The following is a 23586-nucleotide window of genomic DNA, read 5'->3' as shown; positions in this document are numbered from 1 at the left end:
AAAGGAATCAGTTATACAGATATATAGTCCCCTATCTCTTCCGCTTGCAGTCACCTCCTCCCACCGCAATCCCACCCCCCTAGTGGTCACACTACACCGAGCTGATTATCCTGTGCTATGCGGCTGCTTCCCACTAGCATCTATTTTAAGTTGTAGGGTATTATGTCAATGCCACTCTCTCACTTGGTCCCAGCTCACCCTTCCCCATCCCCATCTCCTCAAGTCCATTATAGTAGGTTCTGGTATTTATTTCCTGCCTTACTCTGGTGTTATGACATTTTTTTTCTTAGATGCATATATATGTTAGCAAACTTATTGTTTTTCTTTTCTGACTTACTTCACTCTGTATGAAGGATCTCGTCCATCCCACATCATTACAAATAACTCAATTTTGTTCATTTTCGGCTGAGTAATATCCATGGATATATATGCCACACTGGATCATTCATCGTTTTTACGATATGAGGCCGACATTCGTTGCTTCCGTGTTCCTGGACGATTGTAAAAGAGATGCAGGGAAACATTTTGGTACAATGACCTTTTTGAATTATGTTTTCTCAGGGTATGATGCCAGTAGTGGATTGCTGGGTCATATGCGTGTTCTATTTGTAGTTGTTTAAGGAACCTCCATACTGTTACATAGTGGCTGTAGCAATTTACATTGCCCACCAAAAGGGCAAAGAATGTCCTTTTGCACACCCTATCAAAGCATTGATGTTTCTAGATTTTTTGAGGATGGCAATCTCTGACTGGTGTTGAGATGATATCTCTTGTAGTTTTGATTTTGCATTCTTAGATGATTAATGTGTGAGCATTCTTGCATGGTTTGTTGGCAATCTGTAGATCCTTCTTTGGAGAAATGTCTGTTTAGGTCTTCTACCATTTGGGATTGGTTGTTTGTTTTTTTGTTATTAGCTGTGAGTGCATGTAAATTTTGGAGATTAATCCTTGTCAGTTGCTCTTTGCCAATTTTTTCCCATTCTGAGGGTTGTCTTTGGTAGGTTTATGGTTCCTTGCTGTTGCAAAAGCTTTAAGTTTCTTAGGTCCCATTTGTTGATTTGTTGTTTTATTCATTTTCTAGGAGGTGGGTCAAAAAGGAGTTGCGTGTGATTTATGTCTTAGAGTGTTCTGCCGATGTTTTCCTCTAGAGATTGATAGTTTCGGGCCTTACTTATTTGGTATTTTAACCATTAGCTTATGTTTGTGTATGTGTAGGAGTGAACTAATTTCATTCTTTACATGACATGTCAGTTTTACCAGCACCACTTATTGAAGAGATGTCTTTTCTCCACTGGATATCGTGTTCCTTATCAAAGATAACGACCATATGGTGCGTGGGTTGGGATCTGAGATTTTTCTAGCCTGTGCCATTTGATCATCTTTCTGTGTTTTGAAGACATGTGTCTTATAATTTTCTGCATACAGGTCTTTTGTCTCCTTGGGTAGGTTTATTCCTAGATATTTTATTCTTTTTGTTGCAGTGGTAAGTGGAAGTGTTTTCTTGATTTCACTTTCAGATTTTTCATCATTAGTATATAGGAATGCCAGAGATTTCTGTGCGTTAATTTTGTATCCTGCTACTTTACCAAATTCATTGATTAGCTCTAGTAGTTTTCTGGTAGCATCTTTAGGATTCTCTATGTATAGTATCATGTCATCTGCAACCAGTGACAGCTTTACTTCTTCTTTTCTGATTTGGATTCCTTTTATTTCTTTTTCTTCTCTGATTGCTGTGGCTAAGACTTCCAAAACTATGTTGTATAAGAGTGGTGAGAGTGGACAACCTTGTCTTGTTGCTGATCTTAGTGGAAATGCTTTCAGTTTTTCACCATTGAGGACGATGTTGGCTGTGGGTTTGTCATATATGGCCTTTATTATGTTGAGGAAAGCTCCCTCTCTGCCTACTTTCTGGAGGGTTTTTATCATAAATGGGTGTTGAATTTTGTCAAAAGCTTTCTCTGCATCTATTGAGATGATCATATGGTTTTTCTCCTTCAGTTTGTTAATATGGTGTATCACCTTGATTGATTTGCGTATATTGAAGAATCCTTGCATTCCTGGGATAAATCCCACTTGATCATGGTGTATGGTCCTTTTGATGTGTTGTTGGATTCTGTTTGCTAGTATTTTGTTGAGGATTTTTGCATCTATATTCGTCAGTGATATTGGTCTGTAATTTTCTTTTTTTGTAGTATCTTTGTCTGGTTTTGGTATCAGGGTGATGGTGGCCTCATAGAATGAGTTTGGGAGTGTTCCTTCCTCTGCAATTTTTTGGAAGAGTTTGAGAAGGATGGGTGTTAGCTCTTCTCTAAATGTTTGATAGAATTCACCTGTGAAGCCATCTGGTCCTGGACTTTTGTTTGTTTGAAGATTTTGTTTGTTTGTTTGTTTGTTTGCGGTACGCGGGCCTCTCAGTGTTGTGGCCTCTCCCGTTGCGGAGCACAGGCTCCAGACACTCAGGCTTAGTGGCTATAGCTCACGGGGCCATCCACTCCGCGGCATGTGGGATCTTCCTGGACCGGGGCACGAACCCGTGTCCCTTGCATTGGCAGGCGGACTCTCAACCATTGCGCCACCAGGGAAACCCTGTTGGAAGATTTTTAATCACAGTTTCAATTTCATTACTTGTGCTTGCTCTATTCATATTTTCTATTTCTTCCTGGGTCAGTCTTGGAAGGTTATACCTTTCTAAGAATTTGTCCGTTTCTTCCAGGTTTTCTGTTTTACTGGCATAGAGTTGCTTGTAGTAGTCTCTTAGGATGTTTTGTATTTCTGCAGTGTCTGTTGTAACTTCTCCTTTTTCATTTCTAATTTTATTGATTTGAGTCCTCTCTTTTTCTTGATGTGTCTTGCTAATGGTTTATCAATTTTGTTTATCTTCTCAAAGAACCAGCTTTTAGTTTTATTGATCGTTGCTAATGTTTTCTTTGTTTCTATTGCATTTATTTCTGCTCTGATCTTTATGATTTCTTTCCTTCTGCTAACTTTAGATTTTGTTTGTTCTTCTTTCTCTAATTCCATTAGGTGTAAGGTTAGATTGTTTATTTGAGGTGTTTCTTGTTTCTTGAGGTAAGCTTGTATAGCTATAAACTTGCCTCTTAGAACTGCTTTTGCTGCATCCCATAGGTTTTGGAACGTCATGTTTTCCTTGTCATTTGTCTCTAGGTATTTTTTGATTTCCTCTTTGATTTCTTTGGTGATCACTTGTTTATTTTGTAACATATTGCTTAGCCTCCAAGTGTTTGTATTTTTTATGTTTTTTTCCCCTGTAATTGATTTTGAATCTCATAGCATTGTGGTAAGAAAAGATGCTTGATATGATTTCAGTTTTCTTAAATTTACTCAGGCTTGGTGTGTGACCCAATATGTGATCTATCCTGGAGAATGTTCCATGCGCCCTTGAGAAGAAAGTGTAATCTGCTGTTTTTGGTTGGAATGTCCTATAAATATCAATTAAATCTATCCGGTCTATTGTGTCATTTAAAGGTTCTGTTTCCTTATTTATGTTCATTTTGGATGATCTGTCCATGGCCGTACGTGACGTGTTAAAGTCCCCCACTATTATTGTGTTACTGTCGATTTCCTCTGTTTTACCTGTTTGCAGATGCCTTATGTATTGAGGTGCTCCTATGTTAGGTGCATATATATTTATAATTGTTATATCTTCTTCTTGGATTGATCCCTTGATCATTATGTAGTGTCATTCCTTGTCTCTTGTAACATTCTTTATTTTAAAGTCTATTTTATCTGATACGAGTACTGCTACTCCAGCTTTGTTTTGATTTCCGTTTGCATGGAATATCTTTTTCCATCCCCTCACTTTCAGTCTGTATGTGTCCCTAGGTCTGAAGTGGGTCTCTTGTAGACAGCATATATATGGGTCTTGTATTTGTATCCATTCAGCAAGCCTGTGTCTTTTGGTTGGAGTATTTAATGCATTCACGTTTAAGGTAATTATCGATATGTATATTCCTATGACCATTTTCTTAAGTATCTTGGGTTTATTTTTGTAGGTCCTTTTCTTTTCTTGTGTTTCCCACTTAGAGAAGTTCATTTAGCATTTGTTGTACTCCTGGTTTGGTGGTGCTGAATTCTGTTAGGTTTTGCTTGTCTGTAAAGCTTTTGATTTCTCCATCAAATCTGAATGAGATCATTGCCAGGTAGAGCAATCTTGGTTGTAGGATCTTCCCTTTCATCACTTTAAGTGTATCATGCCACTCCCTTCTGGCTTGTAGAGTTTCTGATGAGAAATAAGCTGTTATCCTTATGGGTGTTCTGTGTTATTTGTCATTTTTCCCTCGCTTCTTTCAGTAATTTTTCTTTGTCTTTACTTTTTGCCAGTTTGATTACTGTGTGTCTCGGTGTGTTTCTCCTTGGGTTTATCATGTATGGGACTCTCTGCACTTCCTGGTCTTGGGTGGCTATTTCCTTTCCCATGTTAGGGAAGTTTTCGAGTATAATCCCTTCATATATTTTCCCTGGTCCTTTCTCTCTCTCTTCTCCTTCTGGGACCCCTATAATGCAAATGTTGTTGCGTTTAATGTTGACCAGAGGTCTCTTAGGCTGTCTTCATTTCTTTTCATTCTTTTTTCTTTATTCTGTTCTGCAGCAGTGAATTCCACCATTCTGTCTTCCAGATCACTTATCCGTTCTTCTGCCTCATTTTTCTGCTATTGATTCCTTCTAGTGTATTTTTCAGTTCAGTTATTGTCCTGTTCATCTGTGTTTGTTTGTTCTTTAATTCTTCTAGGTCTTTGTTAAACATTTCTTGCATCTTCTCGATCTTTGCCTCCATTCTTTTGCCTAGGTCGTGGATCATCTTCACTATCATTATTCCGAATTCTTTTTTCTGGAAAGTTGCCTATCTCCACTTCATTTAGTTGTTTTTCTGGGGTTTTATCTTGTTCCTTCATCTGGTACATAGCCCTCTGCCTTTTCATCTTGTCTATCTTTCTGTGAATGTGGCTTTTGTTCCACAGGCTGCAGGATTGTAGTTCTTTTTGCTTCTGATGTGTGCCTTCTGGTGGATGAGGGTATCTAAGAGGCTTGTGCGAGTTTCCTGATGGGAGGGACTGGTGGTGGGTATAGGTGACTGTTTCTCTGGTGGGCAGAGGTCAGTAAAACTTTAATCCACTTGACTGCTGATGGGTGGGGCTGGGTTCCCTCCCTTTTGGTTGTTTGGCCTTAGGCAACCCAACACTGGAGCCTACCTGGGCTGTTTGGTGGGGCTAATGGCAGACTCTGGGAGGGCTCATGCCAAGGAGTACTTCCCAGAACTTCTCCTGCCAGTGTCCTTGTCCTCACGGTGAGACACAGCCACCCCTTGCCTCTCTAGGAGACCCTCCAACACTAGCAGGTAGGTCTGATTCAGTCTCCCCTGGCTTCACTGCTCCTTTCCCTGGGTCCCGATTCACACACTACTTTGTGTCTGCCCTCCAAGAGTGGAGTCTGTTTCCCCGAGTTCTCTTGAAGTCCTGCAGTCAAATCCCACTAGCCTTCAAAGTCTGATTCTCTAGGAATTCCTCCTCCCGTTGCCAGACCCCCAGTTTGGGAAACCTGACATGGGGCTCAGAACCTTCACTCCAGTGGGTGGGCTTCTGTGGTATAAGTGTTTGCCAGTCTTTGAGTCACCCACCCACCAGTTATGGGATTTGATTTTACTGTGATTGCGCCCCTCCTACCATCTCATTGTGGCTACTCCTTTCTCTTTGCATGTGGGGCATCTTTTCTGGTGAGTTCCAGTGTCTTCCTGTCGATCGTTGTCCAGCAGGTAGTTGTGATTCTGGTGTTCTCGCAAGAGGGAGTGAGAGCACGTCCTTCTACTCTGCCATCTTGGTTCAGGGCCCAGTATGTCCCCATACAATTATATATTTGATCATTTCTAATTTTAGTTTTATGTCAAGCAATTTGGAATGGTCTGAATTTTTTTCTTTTTTGTGTGATAAATATTTATTTTATAATTGTAAAGAGGGCTTAAATTTCACATTGTTTATATAAATCTTCTTTTAAATTTCTGATTATTTCCTTGTGGTGGATTCCTAGAAGGAAAATTACTGGGTCATTGAATATGATTGTTTTTAGGTATAGCCAAAATATTTTTCGTAACGTTGGAACCAACTGATACTCTTCCAGCAATGTAGGAGTTTGGCCAAATTGCTGACACTTCTGCAACATTAGTTGTTATCCTTTTGTCATTCTTTGATAATTTGATAGGCAATGGAGTATAATTAAACACTTCCATCTTTATTTAATTTGCATTTCTTTGATTACTGCTGAAATTGCATTTTTATGTGTATTTACTCTTGTTATACCTCACTTATTAGAAATAGAAATCACTACTACTATGGAGAGTGTAGGTGATGTTTGGTAATGGAACCACATAGATCACAGGGTCATCATTTAGATAATGACTTTGAGATACACTAAGATAGCCTTCTCTGAAAAAATGAAGGTAAGGTACTGAGAAGTATGATGCACTGACTGGGTTCCAATTCTGACTTGAACTAGCTTTTGAACTTGCCATCAAACAGCTGTGGCCTTCAGCTTCTTTGAAAAATACGCAATTTCCCTAAATGGTTTATTTGTTCCATTATAGCCCTCAATATTAAAATTCTGGTGACTGTAGAAACACTCATCAGAATCAGTGTTATTGTTCATAAAATAACATTTTCTGGCAGTATTATGAGTTGTCAAAATTTCCATCCTGAACTGGTTTCAAAGATTCGATTAGAAATTATTAATTTAACCTTTTGTGGCAATCAACCCATTATATAATAGGGTTTTTAGTGCAAAGATAACTTTTATATAATTTTAAGTTCTTATTTTGGGGGTTCACCCACTTCTTTCAATTTGTGTATTTTAATGTCTTATAATAAAAAAAAAAGGAAATGACATCCCATCATTCTCACCTTCCTTAAATTCTTAGGTTTGGTGGGTAAACCCAGGGGTCAAGAGATTTATGAACATTCAGACTTGGAGTAGGTTGATGTCACCTTTAGAAGCATGGTTGGTTACTCAGGTGAGACCACTGTTAATTGGTTTGCATTCAGAATTTTGTTCATTGGAGCAAGTCCACTTCAGATTGGCAGAGTTTCAGAAGGGACGGGTTGATGTTGGTTAGCTTGCAGAAGCATGATCAAGACCATGTAGGCAGGTAATTGCTAATTGATTAAATGAGATTGAAACTTGTGTTGGTGGCTACTTGTTACCATGGCTACAGAACAAGTAGTTTCCTCCTTCAATCCTCCTTCTTCCATTTCATTTTCAGTTTATTAATCTTTGTACCCCCAGGACTTAGGGCAGGATTTTGTATATAGGCCTTCGCAAAGACTGTGGAGTAAATGATCTGAAATTGAATGAAGTTATTTTGGGGATGTCTTAGAATTTCTATTATGCATCCCCTTGTTTTCATTACATAGCCTATTTTAGTTCTCTGACACCTCCTATCTGGATTGGGTCCCAGCCTCTTACTTGCCTCTAGTGTTTTTCTCCTACATTCCATTCTGCGATTAATGGTTTTACTTTACAAGAATTTTAATGGTGTCACAGTCTTGATCAAAAGTAGTTAGTTACTCTCCAACCTATTGAACTAAGGCCAAATTGACTACTTTGCTGTTGATTACCCCTTAGTGTTCCACATACAAGCTTCTCGTTTTTTCCTGTTAATCACTATTCTCAACTCTGTGGCTAAGACACCCAAAGGCGCTCTTCCCAGAATATGTCTAATCTGTCCCTACCTCTGCACTTTTACTCATGCTTTTCTACTGCCTAGAATACCTTTCTCCATTTCATTAGGTTTTCCCCTAATGAAACCCTATACAAATTTATTTCAGTTTTCTATTCATAAAGAATTTTCTGATCCTCCAGTAATGTATGCTTTCTTCCTTTTTCTGAACATATTAAAGCACTGGCTGTGCCAATTAGAGGAACACATTTTAAATTCTCTTTAGCAGTGCAATTATTTTGTTCTTCTTATTTATTTTATTATTCCAAACTGTAAGCAGAATCCATGGATTCTCTATCTTGTTAATCTCCTGGATAATCTATTAAAATATTTAAAATTTAATAGGTCTTTAGTAAATATATTTGGAAGGAATTCAACATATTTTAGAATATCTAAATTCCTTTTGGTAAAAACAAAAAGAAATACTGGATTCTACCTACTGGTACAGCTGAATCGTGTACAGCTTCTGAGGTGGGATGGTAACAGATTGGGGCAAAAATATCAGTGGTTTGATCCAATAGTGATTGTAGTGATTGATATTTATGAATATTCACGTTCATCCAAAAGGTGTTTTATGTAGATAAAATATGCTACAATTTTTGACATTTGCTTGGGGCAATAGAAATAATGCTAGATCTATTTTTACCTTTATTTATTTTGATCATGGTTTGCATTTGAGGCCAGACATACATATGCACATGTCTAATATAGCAGTAAATAGTCATGGAACTTTTTATTTACACAGACAACCTTTTAAAATTCAGTGCCTTTCACACAGCATGGTTTTATTTAATGCACTAAAAAATAAACAATTCTAAATTTTGCTCATTACAGATAAAACTGACTAGTTACTAGTGAGAAGGAAGAAAACATTCTAGAATTTCAAAAACATATTGTGAAGAAGTGTAGTATCTGCCATACAATGAACACTTGAAAAACAATTATCAAATGAAAGGTAGATTTTAGAATTTCAAAGCTAAGTTAGTAAGAATTTTTTTTTTTTAGAAAGGCAGTACTTATACACAAGGTATTCTTTAGTTCTTTCCTAAAAAATATTTGCAAAAAATTATCTTCACCATCTGTTGGCTAATAATTAAATTATAATAGGGAGCAGAGAATATGTATTATATATATCAATAACTTTGTACCTTTAAGCCTTATGCATTTAAGTGTCCAGTAAGTATCTTTTGAAAACAAGTAAGCAAAACAATGAAGCAGAAGGTAATATAAGAGCGTGCTTGTGTGTCATTTTTTTCGACCCTTGTTACTCAAAGTATGGTCTTCAAGTCAGCAGCTTCAGCATCACCTGGGAGCTTGCTGGAAATGCAGAGCCTCACGCTCCACCCAGACCTACTGAATCCGATTCTGATTTTAAAAAGATCCCCAGGTGATTCATATGCACATTAAAAATTAAGAAGGACTGTATTATACCATGGATAGAAGCAGACCAAGGAACATTAGCTAACTTTTTGCTTCTCTGTGACTCTTTTTGAAAATGCTTTAAAATTAATTGTTCTGATTAATCATGTTCCTGTGACTTGCGAAGGAATGGAGTTAAGTGACCTGTTCAACCTCCTTCTATGCTTGTGAACTTGAAATTTGACTCTTGTCTTTTTAACTTATAAACAGAACACCTGACCAAAATATACATATTTAACGTAAAAGAGATCTTTTAATGCTAGCTGAGCTAGGATAAATTTATGGCAAGAAAAATGCCTGGCACATTGCTAAGTTGTCTTGGCCTCCTGCCAGGATTTATGTTTAACACTTCTGGGATTAATGGTACTCTTCACATAAAGGATTGTTTTTGCATTTGGTTCCCTGGAATGAGCACAGTGGGTAAATTGTGATGCCAAGTAGCAAAAGAAGCTTTTGAAGGAGCTGCCACTTATTATATGTGTTATTACGAATTATTATTGACTTTAAATGCTGGATTTCTTTCATTCCCTAGATGTGGCAAAGGACATAATGTCAGATCAACTTTATGTGAAGGACTTTTAAATTTATCTCTAACGTCTAAGAAGGAAAGCGACATCTGACTTTAACAGATGCACCATAATGTAAAGAAATATTTTTAATGTAGTTAAGGAATATTACAAATCATTATTCTTATGGTATATAGTTGTTTTATTTTATTTTGATTGTAGAAATACACGGTTCGTTTCAACACAGAGACATTATTTTGCTCTTTACATGCTTAATCACCAGCAAAAATTTGATTAGGGAGTGCAAGCTTTCTTTACTGGAAGCCAGGGCATTAAGCTCTTTGGTGTAATTGTTTAATTACCAGTGCACCATTTTAATTGACATGCTATTATAACTTTCCATGGAAAGGAAGATGCAATCTTTTATTTTTGTTTCTTATCTAATGAAAACCACTCTCTTAGATGGGCTAGTTTGGCAATTTGACTTAGGAAAAAGTATTGCCGAATGAAGTTTTTATGTGAACAAGGAAAAGAAATTAACTTTAGTGCTCATCTCATTGGTCTGCCAAATTGGAAGGACATTTTAGGCCTGATGATCATGTTCTAATTAGTCTCTGGAGGACATTCATGGACAGTCGAGTGCTCATTAATCTGTCTTCTTCCTGTAACATTGATTTGTTCAATCCCCTTTTAGACACTCACATATAGAAACCAAAAATTGATGTGTGGTGTTAATGTGCTTACAGATGTTGCCACCACTTATCCAGATAAGAAGTCCATCTTAATGTACGTCACATCACTCTTCCAAGTTTTGCCTCAACAAGTGAGCATTGAAGCCATCCAGGAGGTGGAGATGTTGCCAAGGCCATCAAAAGTTACTAGAGAAGAACATTTTCAGTTACATCATCAAATGCACTATTCTCAACAGGTAAAAGATCGAAAGAATAGCTAATATCAATGATATTTTCTGTTTTATATGGATTTTTAGATATCATACACACATATCTATATTGTCTATGGATGGATACACATATATGTATATATAAAGCATAGTATATATATATATGTATATATATTCACACACACGTACAAAAATATATGTATATATAGCTTTGTGTGTGTGTGTGTCTGTGTGTCTATTTGGAGAGAGAGAGAGGGAGAGAGAGGGAGAGGACTCTGTAAACCTAAATTTCATCTGATACAATGGACAATAATGTTGTTTTCAAGGCACATTGTTAAAATACTCTGCTATTGATATGCACCATGTTATAGGAATATGGGACACAGAATACATTGCATTTCCATTGTGTAAAGTGAAATAAAATAAAAGATAGACTCATATACACATTAAACTTTCCATCAACTAGAGCAAAAAGCGAAGAACTAGACCAAGAGCAGAGGCAAGTACTCTGTTTAATAATGTTTTCTTATTTTTGGTGGCAGCTTGCTGTTGTAGTAACAAATTTTGCATACTCAAGGTAATATTTTTGAAAAGATAAAATTAGTTTAAAATAGTTTAAATAAAAATTATTATAGAGAATACATATGATAAAGACTTTTATGATATTGTACAGAATCCAGTGGGATTCTTCTGTTACATTGCTAGTTCTTCTTCCCAACGGTGTATATTTAGGGTGTTTTTTTTCTTAACTTTCTTTGACACAAACGATGATGAAAAAGCCTTTAGCAAAATTTCTGCTGAAGGCATGGAAAGCTCTCAGGCCTAATTTTCTCACTCTACTGAGCTAATTCTATATTTAGCTTATGAAAGCTTCAGTCCTTTCCAAGGTATTGACATGATGAATTCTGGTTTTGTTTACTTTGAGTTCAGAGAAGATTGCTTTGGGTTGCTTGTTTTTGCCAGTTTGAAGAGCAGCATCCCATATTAGTGCTGGAGGTGTGTCAGGTTGGAATCTTTATTGTTAAATCCCATCCTCCTCTCTTCCCTGACTACCTGTTCTCCAACATGACATTGAGCATCACAATTCTTGGAGTGTACCAGTTTCTAATATCACTTACATATATTTAGGATTAAATTTTTCATCTCACTGTTACCATTTAACATTCGTTTTTTCTAGTGTGTTGGAAAGCAGTCCTTCCAGGGTTACTTACCATGTCTCCTCCTCCTCTCTGCCCCCCTCCCCCGAACCCTTCTGCAGATCACAGTCAGTCTAGCACAGGGCTATGAACGAACTCCTTCCTCTCCTAAGCCTCGGTTCAAGAGCTATGCCTACACACAGGCTGCTTATGTCACCACCTCTGACCCCACACGGAGCCCATTTCCTTCACAGGTCTGTCAACATTTACTCTCTGTTCTCCAAACCAAAGAACTTCTTCACCCAAGATAACCTAACATGGTTTTTGTTTGTTTGAATTTGCAGTGCCTTTTTTTTCTCCGCCATCAGGAGCCGTTTCATTGTTCTCAGTTGTATTAGATACTGCACATGATGCTGTTTTGTTATTGAGACCTCTCTAGGTTTAACGTATGTTGATTCTTCATGAATGGGGATTCTTACAATAGTGATTTGTACTTTCATTATATAATTACTTGTAAGATTAGTTTTTATAAAGGCTACCAACCCAAACACAAAGCTCATTAAAGAGAGGTCATTTAAAAGAATGGGAAAATGGATGAAATTTACTAGTCACATTACTTGGGGAGATTTTCTAGATATCTGATACCTAAAGGAAATATATACTCTATATATTGCCCTTATTATATTTTCACTGTATAAGTATGTATTTATATTCTATTTAAGAAAAATATAACTGTAAGCTTCTTCATATGGTAGATTTTAATTTTGCCAACTTAAACTTGATAGCAGGCTCTGTAGTATTTATACAAGAAAGTCACACTCAAACCAGGTCAGATTCTATGCACCATTCAGTATTTTCCACATAATGAATCTTCTCAGTAGCATTTTCCATCATTATTGCAGTGTTGTAGAAAACCTAAAAATACAAGAAATTATAGCCTTGTATATGTTAGAGCATGGGAATGACATGTGCTAGAATTGCTGGATTTGCTAAAATTTCCTTTTAAAAGAAAATCTCATTTATTTTGTTTAGAAGAGCAATTTGAAGAGTTCTTGCGGAAGTGACTTTTCTCAATGCTACACAATGAATGGGAATTTAGAAGTTATCGTCTTGATCCCATTGGAGAAAAGTACACATTTTTGGAGACTCATCGATTTTTTTTTTAAGATAGTGGTTGTATTTAATTCGTGATTTATTTGGCACAGTTAATTGATGCGTGAAAAATTTTAACACTGAAAGCTTCCCCCAGGGGAACGTATTTCAGGGCATAGTTATGCCCTTTATCCTTGGCTAGTTTTCTTGCAAAGTTGAACAAAGGAGATGAGTGAGAATGATTATGATTATGTGACTCAGCCTCATCTTCAATTAAATTCCCATCCACATTTTCACAAAGTTGTATAGTCTTGAACAAAAAACCTAATCAGTTTCTTCATTATCAGTAAATAAAAAGAATTCTGCCACACATTACTGACTGCTATGTGTATACATTATATGAACTAATAAAATCCTTATAATGACTCTTAGAGGTGGGAGGTACTATTTTTTATCTCCATTTTAAGTTTAAGCGTACCCACCCTTTCGTTGCTCCTCCTCCTTCTCCCTCCCACCCTCCTGACTCTCCCTGACTCTTTAGGCTTTTTTTTTTTTTTTTTTTTAAATCACCATCCTCCAGTTGAAACTTCCAAGACTTAATAGGTGTTGTACCTCCTAAAATAAAGAAGTCTTAGCCAAGACAAAGAGAGGAGTATTTTTCCTCCTTATTTTCACTTTATTGAGCTGCCTTTTCCAGAAGGTTTTCTCCAGTGCCTATTCTGGCAGCACGTTTTTACCTCATTACCATCTCATTAAGGCATTGTTCAGGTATGATTCCTTAATGAAGTAATTATAAATGGACTTAATTTTGCTAGACTGTATTTGTTCACTCTCCCTTTGTCTAAATATTACAAAATATGTAATATATCATAAAATATTGAGCAGTTCACGTATCTGTTTTAACTTAACATAAGCCATTGAAATAAACCTATTGTTACCCTTTAGAAAAGAAGAAACATGAATCACAGTTGGTGAGGAATGATATATCCTGCCTGTTTCTAAAGGAAGCACATCAGAAGATGGTGTTACACATAGTTAGGTTTGATAAATTTGTGTCTTAACTATTTACTGAGAAAATTTTTTCTAAAGAGTTTCTCAGAGGGGCTGAGCCTGTACTGCCCCCTACAGGTTATATCTGATCCACTTCTAATGATCGGCCAGATTGGGTTCCATTAGAAGGTTTCATTCAAGTGTTTACTTGGTGGTCTATAAGTAAGAGTGCAGTTTTCCATAACAGAAGAGAGAGCCATGTGGGTGACTGTTCCCTATGGGAAACATAAAATGCCTAAACTATTGTAAAAGTTCCCAGTATCTTAGAAACATTAAGTATCCCCATCTGTCCCAACTTAGAAAATCTGATTTATAGTCATTGCAGTTTGTGAACGTGTTGAGGTGAAGTGATCTGACCTATCTCAGGATCTCTGCCTATAAATCAGTTTTTCTCATAATTTACCAAGAAGCAATACTCTCTGGTGTGAACCCTAACTTTTCCTTCATTGTATCACTTAACTACCACCCATTCTTCAATGGAGGACATCCTTTTTATAGTTACACTGAATTCCTATTTTTATGACTTGGATCATGCCTCTCATTCTACTCCTAATCTAATATCAAACATCCCCAGTATCTTTTTCACTTTCCATTTCTCTCCTTCTCCTGGCACCTCATCCTAGCCAAAACTCCTGTAGGCACACCTCCTCTGTCCAAACATACCACTCCGTTTTATCTTGTTAATGTACTATTATGTGACATTTTCTCTCACTGACCATTTTTTGTAGTCTATGCTTTATACATTTGTTTATTCAGCAAATAATTATACTTGGTCGCCAAATCCAATGTCTTTCATCACCTCTCAGGCTTTGTACCGTCACTTAAGTACTTCTCCTATAGCCTCTAGACTTACCAGCTCCTTCTCCACCTCTGTCTTGTGTCTCTTTCATTATCTGGCTCTTCCTCCTCTTCCAACTCCCTTAGCATAGGAGTCTCATGTGATATCCTTTGACCTTCTTTTTTGTATACGCTCTCTATTGTCTGTATGATTTAATCTCTTGACTTGAAGGTGTATGCCCATGATCATTGTATTTATGTTTTCACCACTTCCAATCTCTCTTGAGTTACAGCCTCATTTTCAACTCTTTGGTATGTATCTATACCTTGATGTCCACTGATTTCTCAAACCTCCTACATCCTGAAGTGAACCTTGTTTCATTGCTCACAAACCTGTTTGTTGTCCTTTTTGTTATGTAAATGGGGATGTTATTCAACAGTTTTTGAGATTTAAATATGTGACATACTCTTTTGCCTCTGTAGTGATCTGCTATTCAATAATGAAATATGTATTGTCAATTCTTTCTTCACAGCATTTCTCCATTAAGTTATGTTCCCTCAGTATTCATAAATACCCTCTGATTCAGGCTCTCACTACATGTCTTCTAGATTACAGAAATAGCTTTGCAATCAATATCACTCTTTTTAGCTTAATCCCCTCTAAATCATATTAGATTTTCTTATTAACAGCTTTAATAACATAATTCACAAAACTTCCTTCACTTCCTTTGGCCTTTATAATAACTCCACTCTCCCAAATTCATCAGTAAGCTCCATGATCTATTAACAATTTATATTTTCATGCTTATTTCACACTAATCTATTTTATGTTTTCTTTACTCCAACCAAATTAAGTCACTTTCTCTCCTGCACAAGTGCCAAGCAATTTCTTTTCTTAGCTTTTATGGTTCTCTCAGCCTAGAATGACTTGTATCTCCTTTTCAAATTGGCCAATTTAATCCAAATTTCAAGGCCTAACCAATAAGTGGCAGAGCCTGAATTTAAGTTCAGATTTATCTGACTCCAAGCCCATGTTAATTATACTAACTACCACTGAATTTTCTCTACTATGATTCTCACACATGGAGTGATATTAATTTATGTAATCATTTTACACTTATTTATTAATCACCTACTATGTGCCAGGTATTATTATAGGATCAAAAGACACATTAGTAAACAAATACACAAAATAATTCCTGCCTTAATTGAGGACATGTGTTCATGGGAGAGTCATAGTATGAACAAGTATAAATAAGTAAAATAACATTTCAAATAATATGAAAATAGCATGCATTAAGTAAAGTAAAATTTAGTAGTAAGTACAATAGTGAATGCTAAAAAGAAAAAAATAAAAGAGGAAGGTGGAATATGTAGTACATGGTGGAGAAAAGTTAAAATATCAGTTTGGGTCAGAGAAGGATTCATTAACAAAGTAAATATTGAGTAAAGACTGGAAAGAGGTATGGGTACCTTTGGGAAGATAAACCCATGAGGAAGAAACACAGATAGTACAAAAGCCCTGAGTTGTGGGGATATTTATTTGGACTATTCAAGGAAAGGTACAAGTTAGGGGCACAGTGCTAGGAGATGGTGTCTGAGCTGTAGTAGTGGACCAGATGACATAGGGTTTTGTAAGTAATGGTGAAGACTTAGGTTTTTATTACCAATGAGGTAGAAAGCTATTGGAGGAATGACATAAACTCACAGTATTCCCACATGGCTGCTTTGTGGAGAATAGACCAAAGGAATAAGGATGGAAACAAGGAGACTAGTTAGAATGTTATTGCAGTAATCCAGGCAGGATATGGCAGAGGCTTGGATTTGGATTATTTTTCTTCCCCCCCCCCCATTTTTTTTTTATTGTGGTCAAATACGCATAATGTAAATGTCAACGTTTTAACAATTTGTAAGTGTACAGTTCAGTGGTATTCAGTACATTCATAAAATTGTCTAACCATTACCAACATCTGTCTCCATAATTCTTTTCATCTTGCAAAATGGAAACTCTGTATCCATTAAAAAAATAACTCCCCATGACTCCCTCCTTCCAGCTCCTGGTGAACCACCATTCTACTCTCTGTTTCTTTGAGTTTGGCTTTTTTTTGTTTTTAAAGATTCAACATATAATGAGATAATGAGATCATGCAATATTTGTCTTTCTGTATCTAGCTTATATCACTTAGCATGAAGTCCTCCAGGTTCATCCATGTTGTCTCAAATGCCAGAATTTCCTTCTTTTTTAAGGCTGAATAGTATTTTATTGTATGTATGTATGTGTTTGTGTGTATACACACACACACACACACACACACACACCACATTTTCTTTATTCATTCATCTGTTGGCCAACATTTAGGTTTGTTTTCATATTTTGGCTATTGTGAATAATGCTGCAATGAACATGGGAGTGCAGATGTGTCTTTGGGATACTGTTTTCAGTTTCCTTTGGATGTGTACTGAGAAGTGGAATTGCTGGATCATATGGTAGTTCTATTTTTTAATTTTTGAGAAATGTCCATATTGTTTTTCATAATGGTTCTATCAGTGAGAATGATGCATAGTAATTGAATTCTGGATATGTTTTGGATAACTTACAGGGTTTGCCAATTCAATATGGAACACGTGTTAGCTGTATTTTTTGAGAATATTTAACTGTGTCATAAGAAAACAAAGATGATAGATGATACTTCCAAGAGGCATTAAACTTAGAGTGTAAATAAGCTATTCAATAATAGCTTATGAAATATAAGTGAAACCTATGTGTTAAATTTAGCTGATGAGGAGCAAATAGCTTGTGAGACATAGGCAGAGGTCAAAATGTGTGTCAGCTTTAGATAGTAACTTGACCTATTACACATGTTAAAAATAGATGGAATAAATAGTGAAATACACAAGAATATTGTTTATGGATGGAAAGAGATGAAAAGACCAAATTATAAGGTATGATGATATCACCTGTAGGCTGGCAGCTTCATCATTCCTAAATTGGCCACCGATTAATGATACTCAGTATGTCTTACGGCCTCCCAAGTGCTCTACATAAAAAATGCAAATAAATCCTATAACTGTTTAGTAGACTAACTGATGAGCTACAGCTATAGGTCAGCTATACTTGCCCCTGCATCTTTCCAGTAGAGCAAGTGTATGTGGTCATCTTAGGTACATTCTGTCCTAAGAATGTGTCTTGCTCAAATCTCACCTCTGGTTCTGTCTACCACACCATCAACAGGGAAGGCTGATACAGCAAAACGTATGGATATTGTATAACCCAAGATTGAAATAGCATGGTGTTTCTTCTGTTTGACCTTATCCTAATTGCATTACACCTTCCGTCTGTTTCACCTTGCCTCTCTCCATATGCTTTAAAATGATTTAATAAATGTTGGGATTTGAACATATTAATTTCATTGGTGAGCCTTTCTGTTTCATGCTCTCTGGGATGGCATACCTAGTAGCAGAATTGGAGGCCACCATTTCATCAGGATCATGTTCCATATGACATAGTGGGTGTGAGTTATGAAAGAATTCGAGAAACCAAGGATTACTGCAAGGTTTTTGTTTAAACAATAGGAAGAATGGAGTTGCCGCCAACCAAAATAGAATAGACTATAGGAGGAGCAGGTTTGGGAGTAAGGTTAGAAGCTCAGTTTTGAACATGTTAATCTCTTAAACTTTTTTTTTTTAAAGTTGAAGTATAACTGACATATTAATTTCAGGTGTACAACATAATGATCCTATATTTGTATATGTTGTGAAATGATCACCATAGTAAGTCTAGTTAACCTCTATCACCATACGTAGTTACAGAATTTTTTTTCCTTGGGATGAGAACTTCTAAAATTTACCTTCTTAACAACTTTCAGATATGCAATACAGTATCATTAACCATAGTTGCCGTTCTGTAGATTACGTACATTGCGTCCCCATGACGTATTTAGTTTTTATCTGGAAGTGGGTACCTTTTGACCCCCTTCACCCATTTTGCCCACCCCATACCCCCTGCCTCTGGCAACCACCAATTTGTTTTCTGTATCTATGATACCACTTATCAGTGAGATCATATGGTATTTCTCTTGTTGACTTATTTCATTTAGCAGAATGCCCACAGGGTCCCTCCTTGTTGTTGCAAATAGCAAGATTTCATTCTTTTTTATGGCTGAATAATATTCTATTGTGTGTGTATGTATGTATGTGAGTGTGTCTGTGTGTCACATTTTTCTCTATGCATTCATCCATTGATGTACACTTAGATTGTTTCCATTTCTTGGCTATTGTGAATAATGCTGCAGTGCACATGGTGATGCAAACCTCTTTTTTGAGGTAATATTTTGTTTTCTTTGGCTAAATACCTGGAAGAGGAATTGCTGCATTATATGGTAGTTCTATTTTTAATTTTTTGAGGAACCTCCATACTTTTTTCCATAGTGACTGCACCAATTTCAATTCACAGTAACGGTGCATGAGGGTTCCCTTTTTTCCATAGCCTCACCAACACTTGTTATTTTTTGTCGTTTTGATAATAGCCATTCTAACAGGTGTGAGGTGATATCTCATTCTGCTTTTGATTTGCATTTCCTGATGAATAGTGATGTTGAGCATCTTTTCATGTGCCTGTTGCCTATTGACTTATTTGAAAAACTGTCTATTCAGATCCTATACCCATTTTTTAAATGGATTGTTTGGTTTTTTTGCTGTTGAGTTATATGAGTTGTTTATATATTTTGGATATTAATCCCTTATCAGATATATGACTTGCAAATAGGTTTGGCTGTTCTGGGTCTTTTGTGGTTCTATACAAATTTGAGGATTGTTTGTTCTATATCTGTGAAAATGAGATTGGAATTTTGATAGGGATTGGGTTTATTTCTAGGCTCACTATTCTGTTTCATTGATCTACGTGTCTGTTTTTTATGCCAATACCATGCTATTTTGATTACTATAGTTTTGTAATATAAATTGAAATCAGGGAGCTTGATGTCTCCAGTTTTGTTCTTTCTCAAGATTGCTTTGGCTATTTGGTGTCTTTTGTGGATTGTTTGTTCTATTTTCATGAAAAATATGATTGGAATTTTGTTAGGGATTGCATTGAATCTCTTGATTGCTTTGGGTATATGGACATTTTAACAGAAATAAACCCATATACATATGGTCAGTTAATTTACAACAAAGGAGCTGAGAATATACAAGGAGGAAAGGACAGTCTCTTCATTACGTGGTGCTGGGAAAACTAGACAGGAATGTGCAAAAACATGAAACTAGACTACTGTCTTACACTACACACAAAAATCAACTCAAAATGGATAAATGACTTGCATGTAACACGTGGAACCATAAAACTGCCAGAATAGAACATAGTCTGTAAGCTCCTTGACTTCGGTCTTGCCAGTGATGTTTTGGATCTGACACCACAGCCACAGGCAACAAAAGCAAAAATAAAGAAGTGAGACTACATCAAACTAAAAAGCTTCTGTACAGCAAAGGAAACCATCAATAAAATGAAAAGGCAGCCTACAGAATGGGAGAAAATATTTAGCTCTGGGTTTGTCATGTACTGTCTTTATTATGTTGAGGTAAGTTCCTTCTGTACCCACTTTGTGGTGAGTTTTTATCATGAGTGGATATTGAATTTTGTCAAATTCTTTTTCTGCATCTACTGAGAGGATCATATGATTTTTAAACTTTATTTTGCTAATGCAGTGTATCACATTGAACATACTAATCTTGAGATGCTTATGAGACTTGAATATACATAAAGCTGGGGTTCTAAGATCACAGTTGAGGATAAGTAATTTGGAAGTCATCAACAGCATAGATAGTATTTAAATCCATTGACCTGGCTGAGATCGCCTAAGAAAAAAAGTCACTTGGATGAGATCACCTAAGACTTAGAGATGAGAAGGAATCAGCAAAAGAGATAAAAAGGATTGCTAGAAAGGAGAGATGAAAAGGGGGAGTGTGTGGTATTGTAGAAGCCAGGAGGAGAAAATGTTTCAGGGAGAGAAGAGTGTTTAACAGCATTAAGTATTGCTGATTAGTTCAAGTAACATTAGTGTTGAAAATTAACCAGTGAAATGTCAGTGGGATAAGCCCCCTGGGAAATCTTGACATATAGCATTTATCACAGTGGATTTACTAATAGCACCTCTGTTCGCTCTCTAAACACCTCTATTCACGCTCTGTCCCATTTTGGCCAATAAGTTATATGATCACTCTAGCTGATATTTGCTTTGATAAGAGCAATTTCAGTGGAGTGTGTTTTTTGGAGGTGTTGCTGATTGGGGTGGGTTCAAGAGAGAATGAAAGTGAGGGGCTAACTGCATTGTGACACGTAATAAACCTACACTGAATCGTTTATGTTCATGTGGACAAAGGCCTATATCTCTTGGATGAAGCCATTCTTCTAACTGATTATGAATTGATATATTAGTTTTCTTGTGGCTGTAACAAATAATCACAAATTTAGTGGCTTAAAACAACACAACTGTATTATCATTTATTATGGTTTAGGAGTTCATCATGGTTCTCACTGGGCTATAAAAAGGTGTCAGCAGGACTGCTTTCCTTCTGGAGGCTCTAAGGGAGATTACATTTCCTTGTCTTTTCCAGCTTTTAAAGACTGTCCACATTCCCTGGCTCATGACCCCTGACATCTTCAAAGATAACAAGAGCAAGTTGAGTCTTTCTTATCACATCCCTTTGACCTTCTCTTCTGCCTCTCTCTTCCACTTTTAAGGATTCCTGAATACATAGGGCCTACCTGGATAACATAGGAAACTGTCTATCTTAAGCCTAGCTGATCAGCAAACTTAATTTCATCTGCAACCTTAATTCTTCATTGCCATATAATGTAACATATTCATATGTTCCAGGGATTAGGACATGAACATCTTTGAGGGGGTGTTTTTCTGGCTGCTACTGTCTAATACCTTGGGATGCAGATATTAGGAGGGCATCCATTACCTGTAAGCTAACAGTAAGACTGGTATCACATGGCTTTTCCAAGGTGCCCTGAAGTATCAGATTGTTCCCTTCCTCTTGTGTTAACTGCACACGAGCCTCATCCTTCTTCTAGAGACATTGGGAAACTACCCTTATGCTGGAAACAACGTGGAAGAAAAATAAATAAGGACATACCTATATTTCTGCCTATAAAGGCAGATCTTTGTGTTCCTTGCACAGCTTAGGGCACAGATGCCCACATTCATTTAATAAACATTTTGAGCCCCAAATAATGTCTTCTGCTCTCTAAGAAGCTCACAGAGTAAAGGAATCAGGCTTTGGAAAGTTATCCATACATTGCCTATACTCTTATAATTTTATAAGAATAAAAGGGAATCACATCCCTCTCAATCTTGCCAGAGCAAAAAAGGAGCACCTCTCTTCTTTATCTAACATTTGCAGTTTTTAAAAGCCTTTTGAGTACATATATCATTTGACCACTGCAATAAACCTGTGGAATGATCTTATTAGGCTCATTTTAACGTAGGAGGAATTTTAATGGAGGGAAGGTTTTGTGTAAGCAGCAAGTAACTGGCAGAACTGGGACTCAAAGTAGGTGTCATGACTTCCAGTAGAGTTTTGATGTTTCGCTATTTGAAACTCCCAGCCAGATCAGCCAGAGGCTCTCTTCCTTTTTCATCACCATTATCCTTAGTCTTCTAATACTTATAAATGCTGGAAAGCATTTGGGAAGAAAAATCTTTCTCTTCTTCCTCTTTGCCTGATGAACAATAGCTGTCTACCATCTGCCTGTCGCCAGCAGGACAGGTAAATAATTATTTGTGCATTTGTGAGATAAGCAATTGAACATTTAAAATAGAGATACTAAACATAAAGTATGTAGAAACACTACAGAGAAACAGCCTCCATATTATAAAAATCTGTAAAACATTGCGAAAGTAGTAATTACACACAAACCATAAAATTGGCTCTTCTAATAACAAAGGGGAAAAATAGAAAAAAAACATACTTATGGGTCTTTTCAAAATAATTAAAGTTGAAGTTAAGAAAACAGTTATCTTTATATATTTTAGATGACAAATATTTATAAAGTATATGGTTAGATGGAGATACAGTGGATAACACTGTAGAGCTAAAAATGGCATTTAGATGCTCACAAACTAGAACAAAAGGAAGTGCCCATTATACAAAGTGTGCTCATGCCCTCAGTGTTTGTGTCTGTTCAGACACAATTCATGCTTCTCAGCATTTTGGCCCTACCGCTGAAATGGTCCAGTTCAACAATTTTCATCTGCCTGCTGGCTAGTAGTTTCCATGCACAGATGTCTTACCATAACCTCAAGTTCAACATATTTAAAGCTGACCTCATCTTGGCCCATGGGGCCAAGTGTCTCTTCTGACATTTATTCTCACCCAGGCTTGAACCCATCTAGCCATGTGTGACTCTTCCCTGAACTCCCTCATGCCTAATTGGTTCTTAATTCCTACCCATTGCTACTGTGGATTATTTCTACCACCTTTTCCTTCCTGTTAGTGTGGTTTTCAACTTTATCTAATCTGACAAACCTTGTCAATCTTATCTATGACCCTCTTCCTTTATACAATCCCCCTTACATCCGGATCTTGCCTTAGAGCATGTCTTTAAATTATGCTGTTCAATTATTTTACTTCCTCCTCCTCCTTCTTGCCTCTTGCTCTTTCTCTCTTTCATGCATACATACCAATCTGCACACCCTCTCACATCTGCACAAGGATCCTCTACCTCACACTAAATGGCATGTTTCAGGAGTTGAATGATAAATTGAAGGAAGTAGTCTCAGCAAAAGTTCTATATATCAATTTTATTTAACTTTTTTTTTTTGCTGCAGGATATGCCTGAATATGATTGAAAAATAAAAAGGATAAAAGTCAATTAAAATTAAATATTCTCATCCTTGCCACCCCTTATGTGTGTGTGTGTGTGTGTGTGTGTGTGTGTGTGAGAGAGAGAGAGAGAGAGAGAGAGAGAGAGAGAGAGAG

General features: G+C 36.7%; 1 protein-coding gene across 1 annotated transcript in view; it reads left to right on the top strand.

The window, feature by feature from the left end:
* Window positions 1-23586, top strand: part of DMD (dystrophin) — a 2107962-nt gene that overhangs the window by 498725 nt on the left and 1585651 nt on the right. Inside the window, exons 8-9 of the mRNA XM_029240038.1 lie at window positions 10395-10576; window positions 11808-11939. Coding sequence (XP_029095871.1) covers window positions 10395-10576; window positions 11808-11939 — 314 coding nt within the window. The remainder of the gene's footprint in view (window positions 1-10394; window positions 10577-11807; window positions 11940-23586) is intronic.

This window comes from Monodon monoceros, unplaced genomic scaffold (assembly GCF_005190385.1).
Source record: "Monodon monoceros isolate NGI ecotype Baffin Bay Population unplaced genomic scaffold, NGI_Narwhal_1 Super_Scaffold_22, whole genome shotgun sequence".
Classification (NCBI taxonomy): domain Eukaryota; kingdom Metazoa; phylum Chordata; class Mammalia; order Artiodactyla; family Monodontidae; genus Monodon; species Monodon monoceros.
The sequence above is the reverse complement of the archived record's forward strand: the minus strand, read 5'-3'. Positions and strand labels throughout refer to the sequence as shown.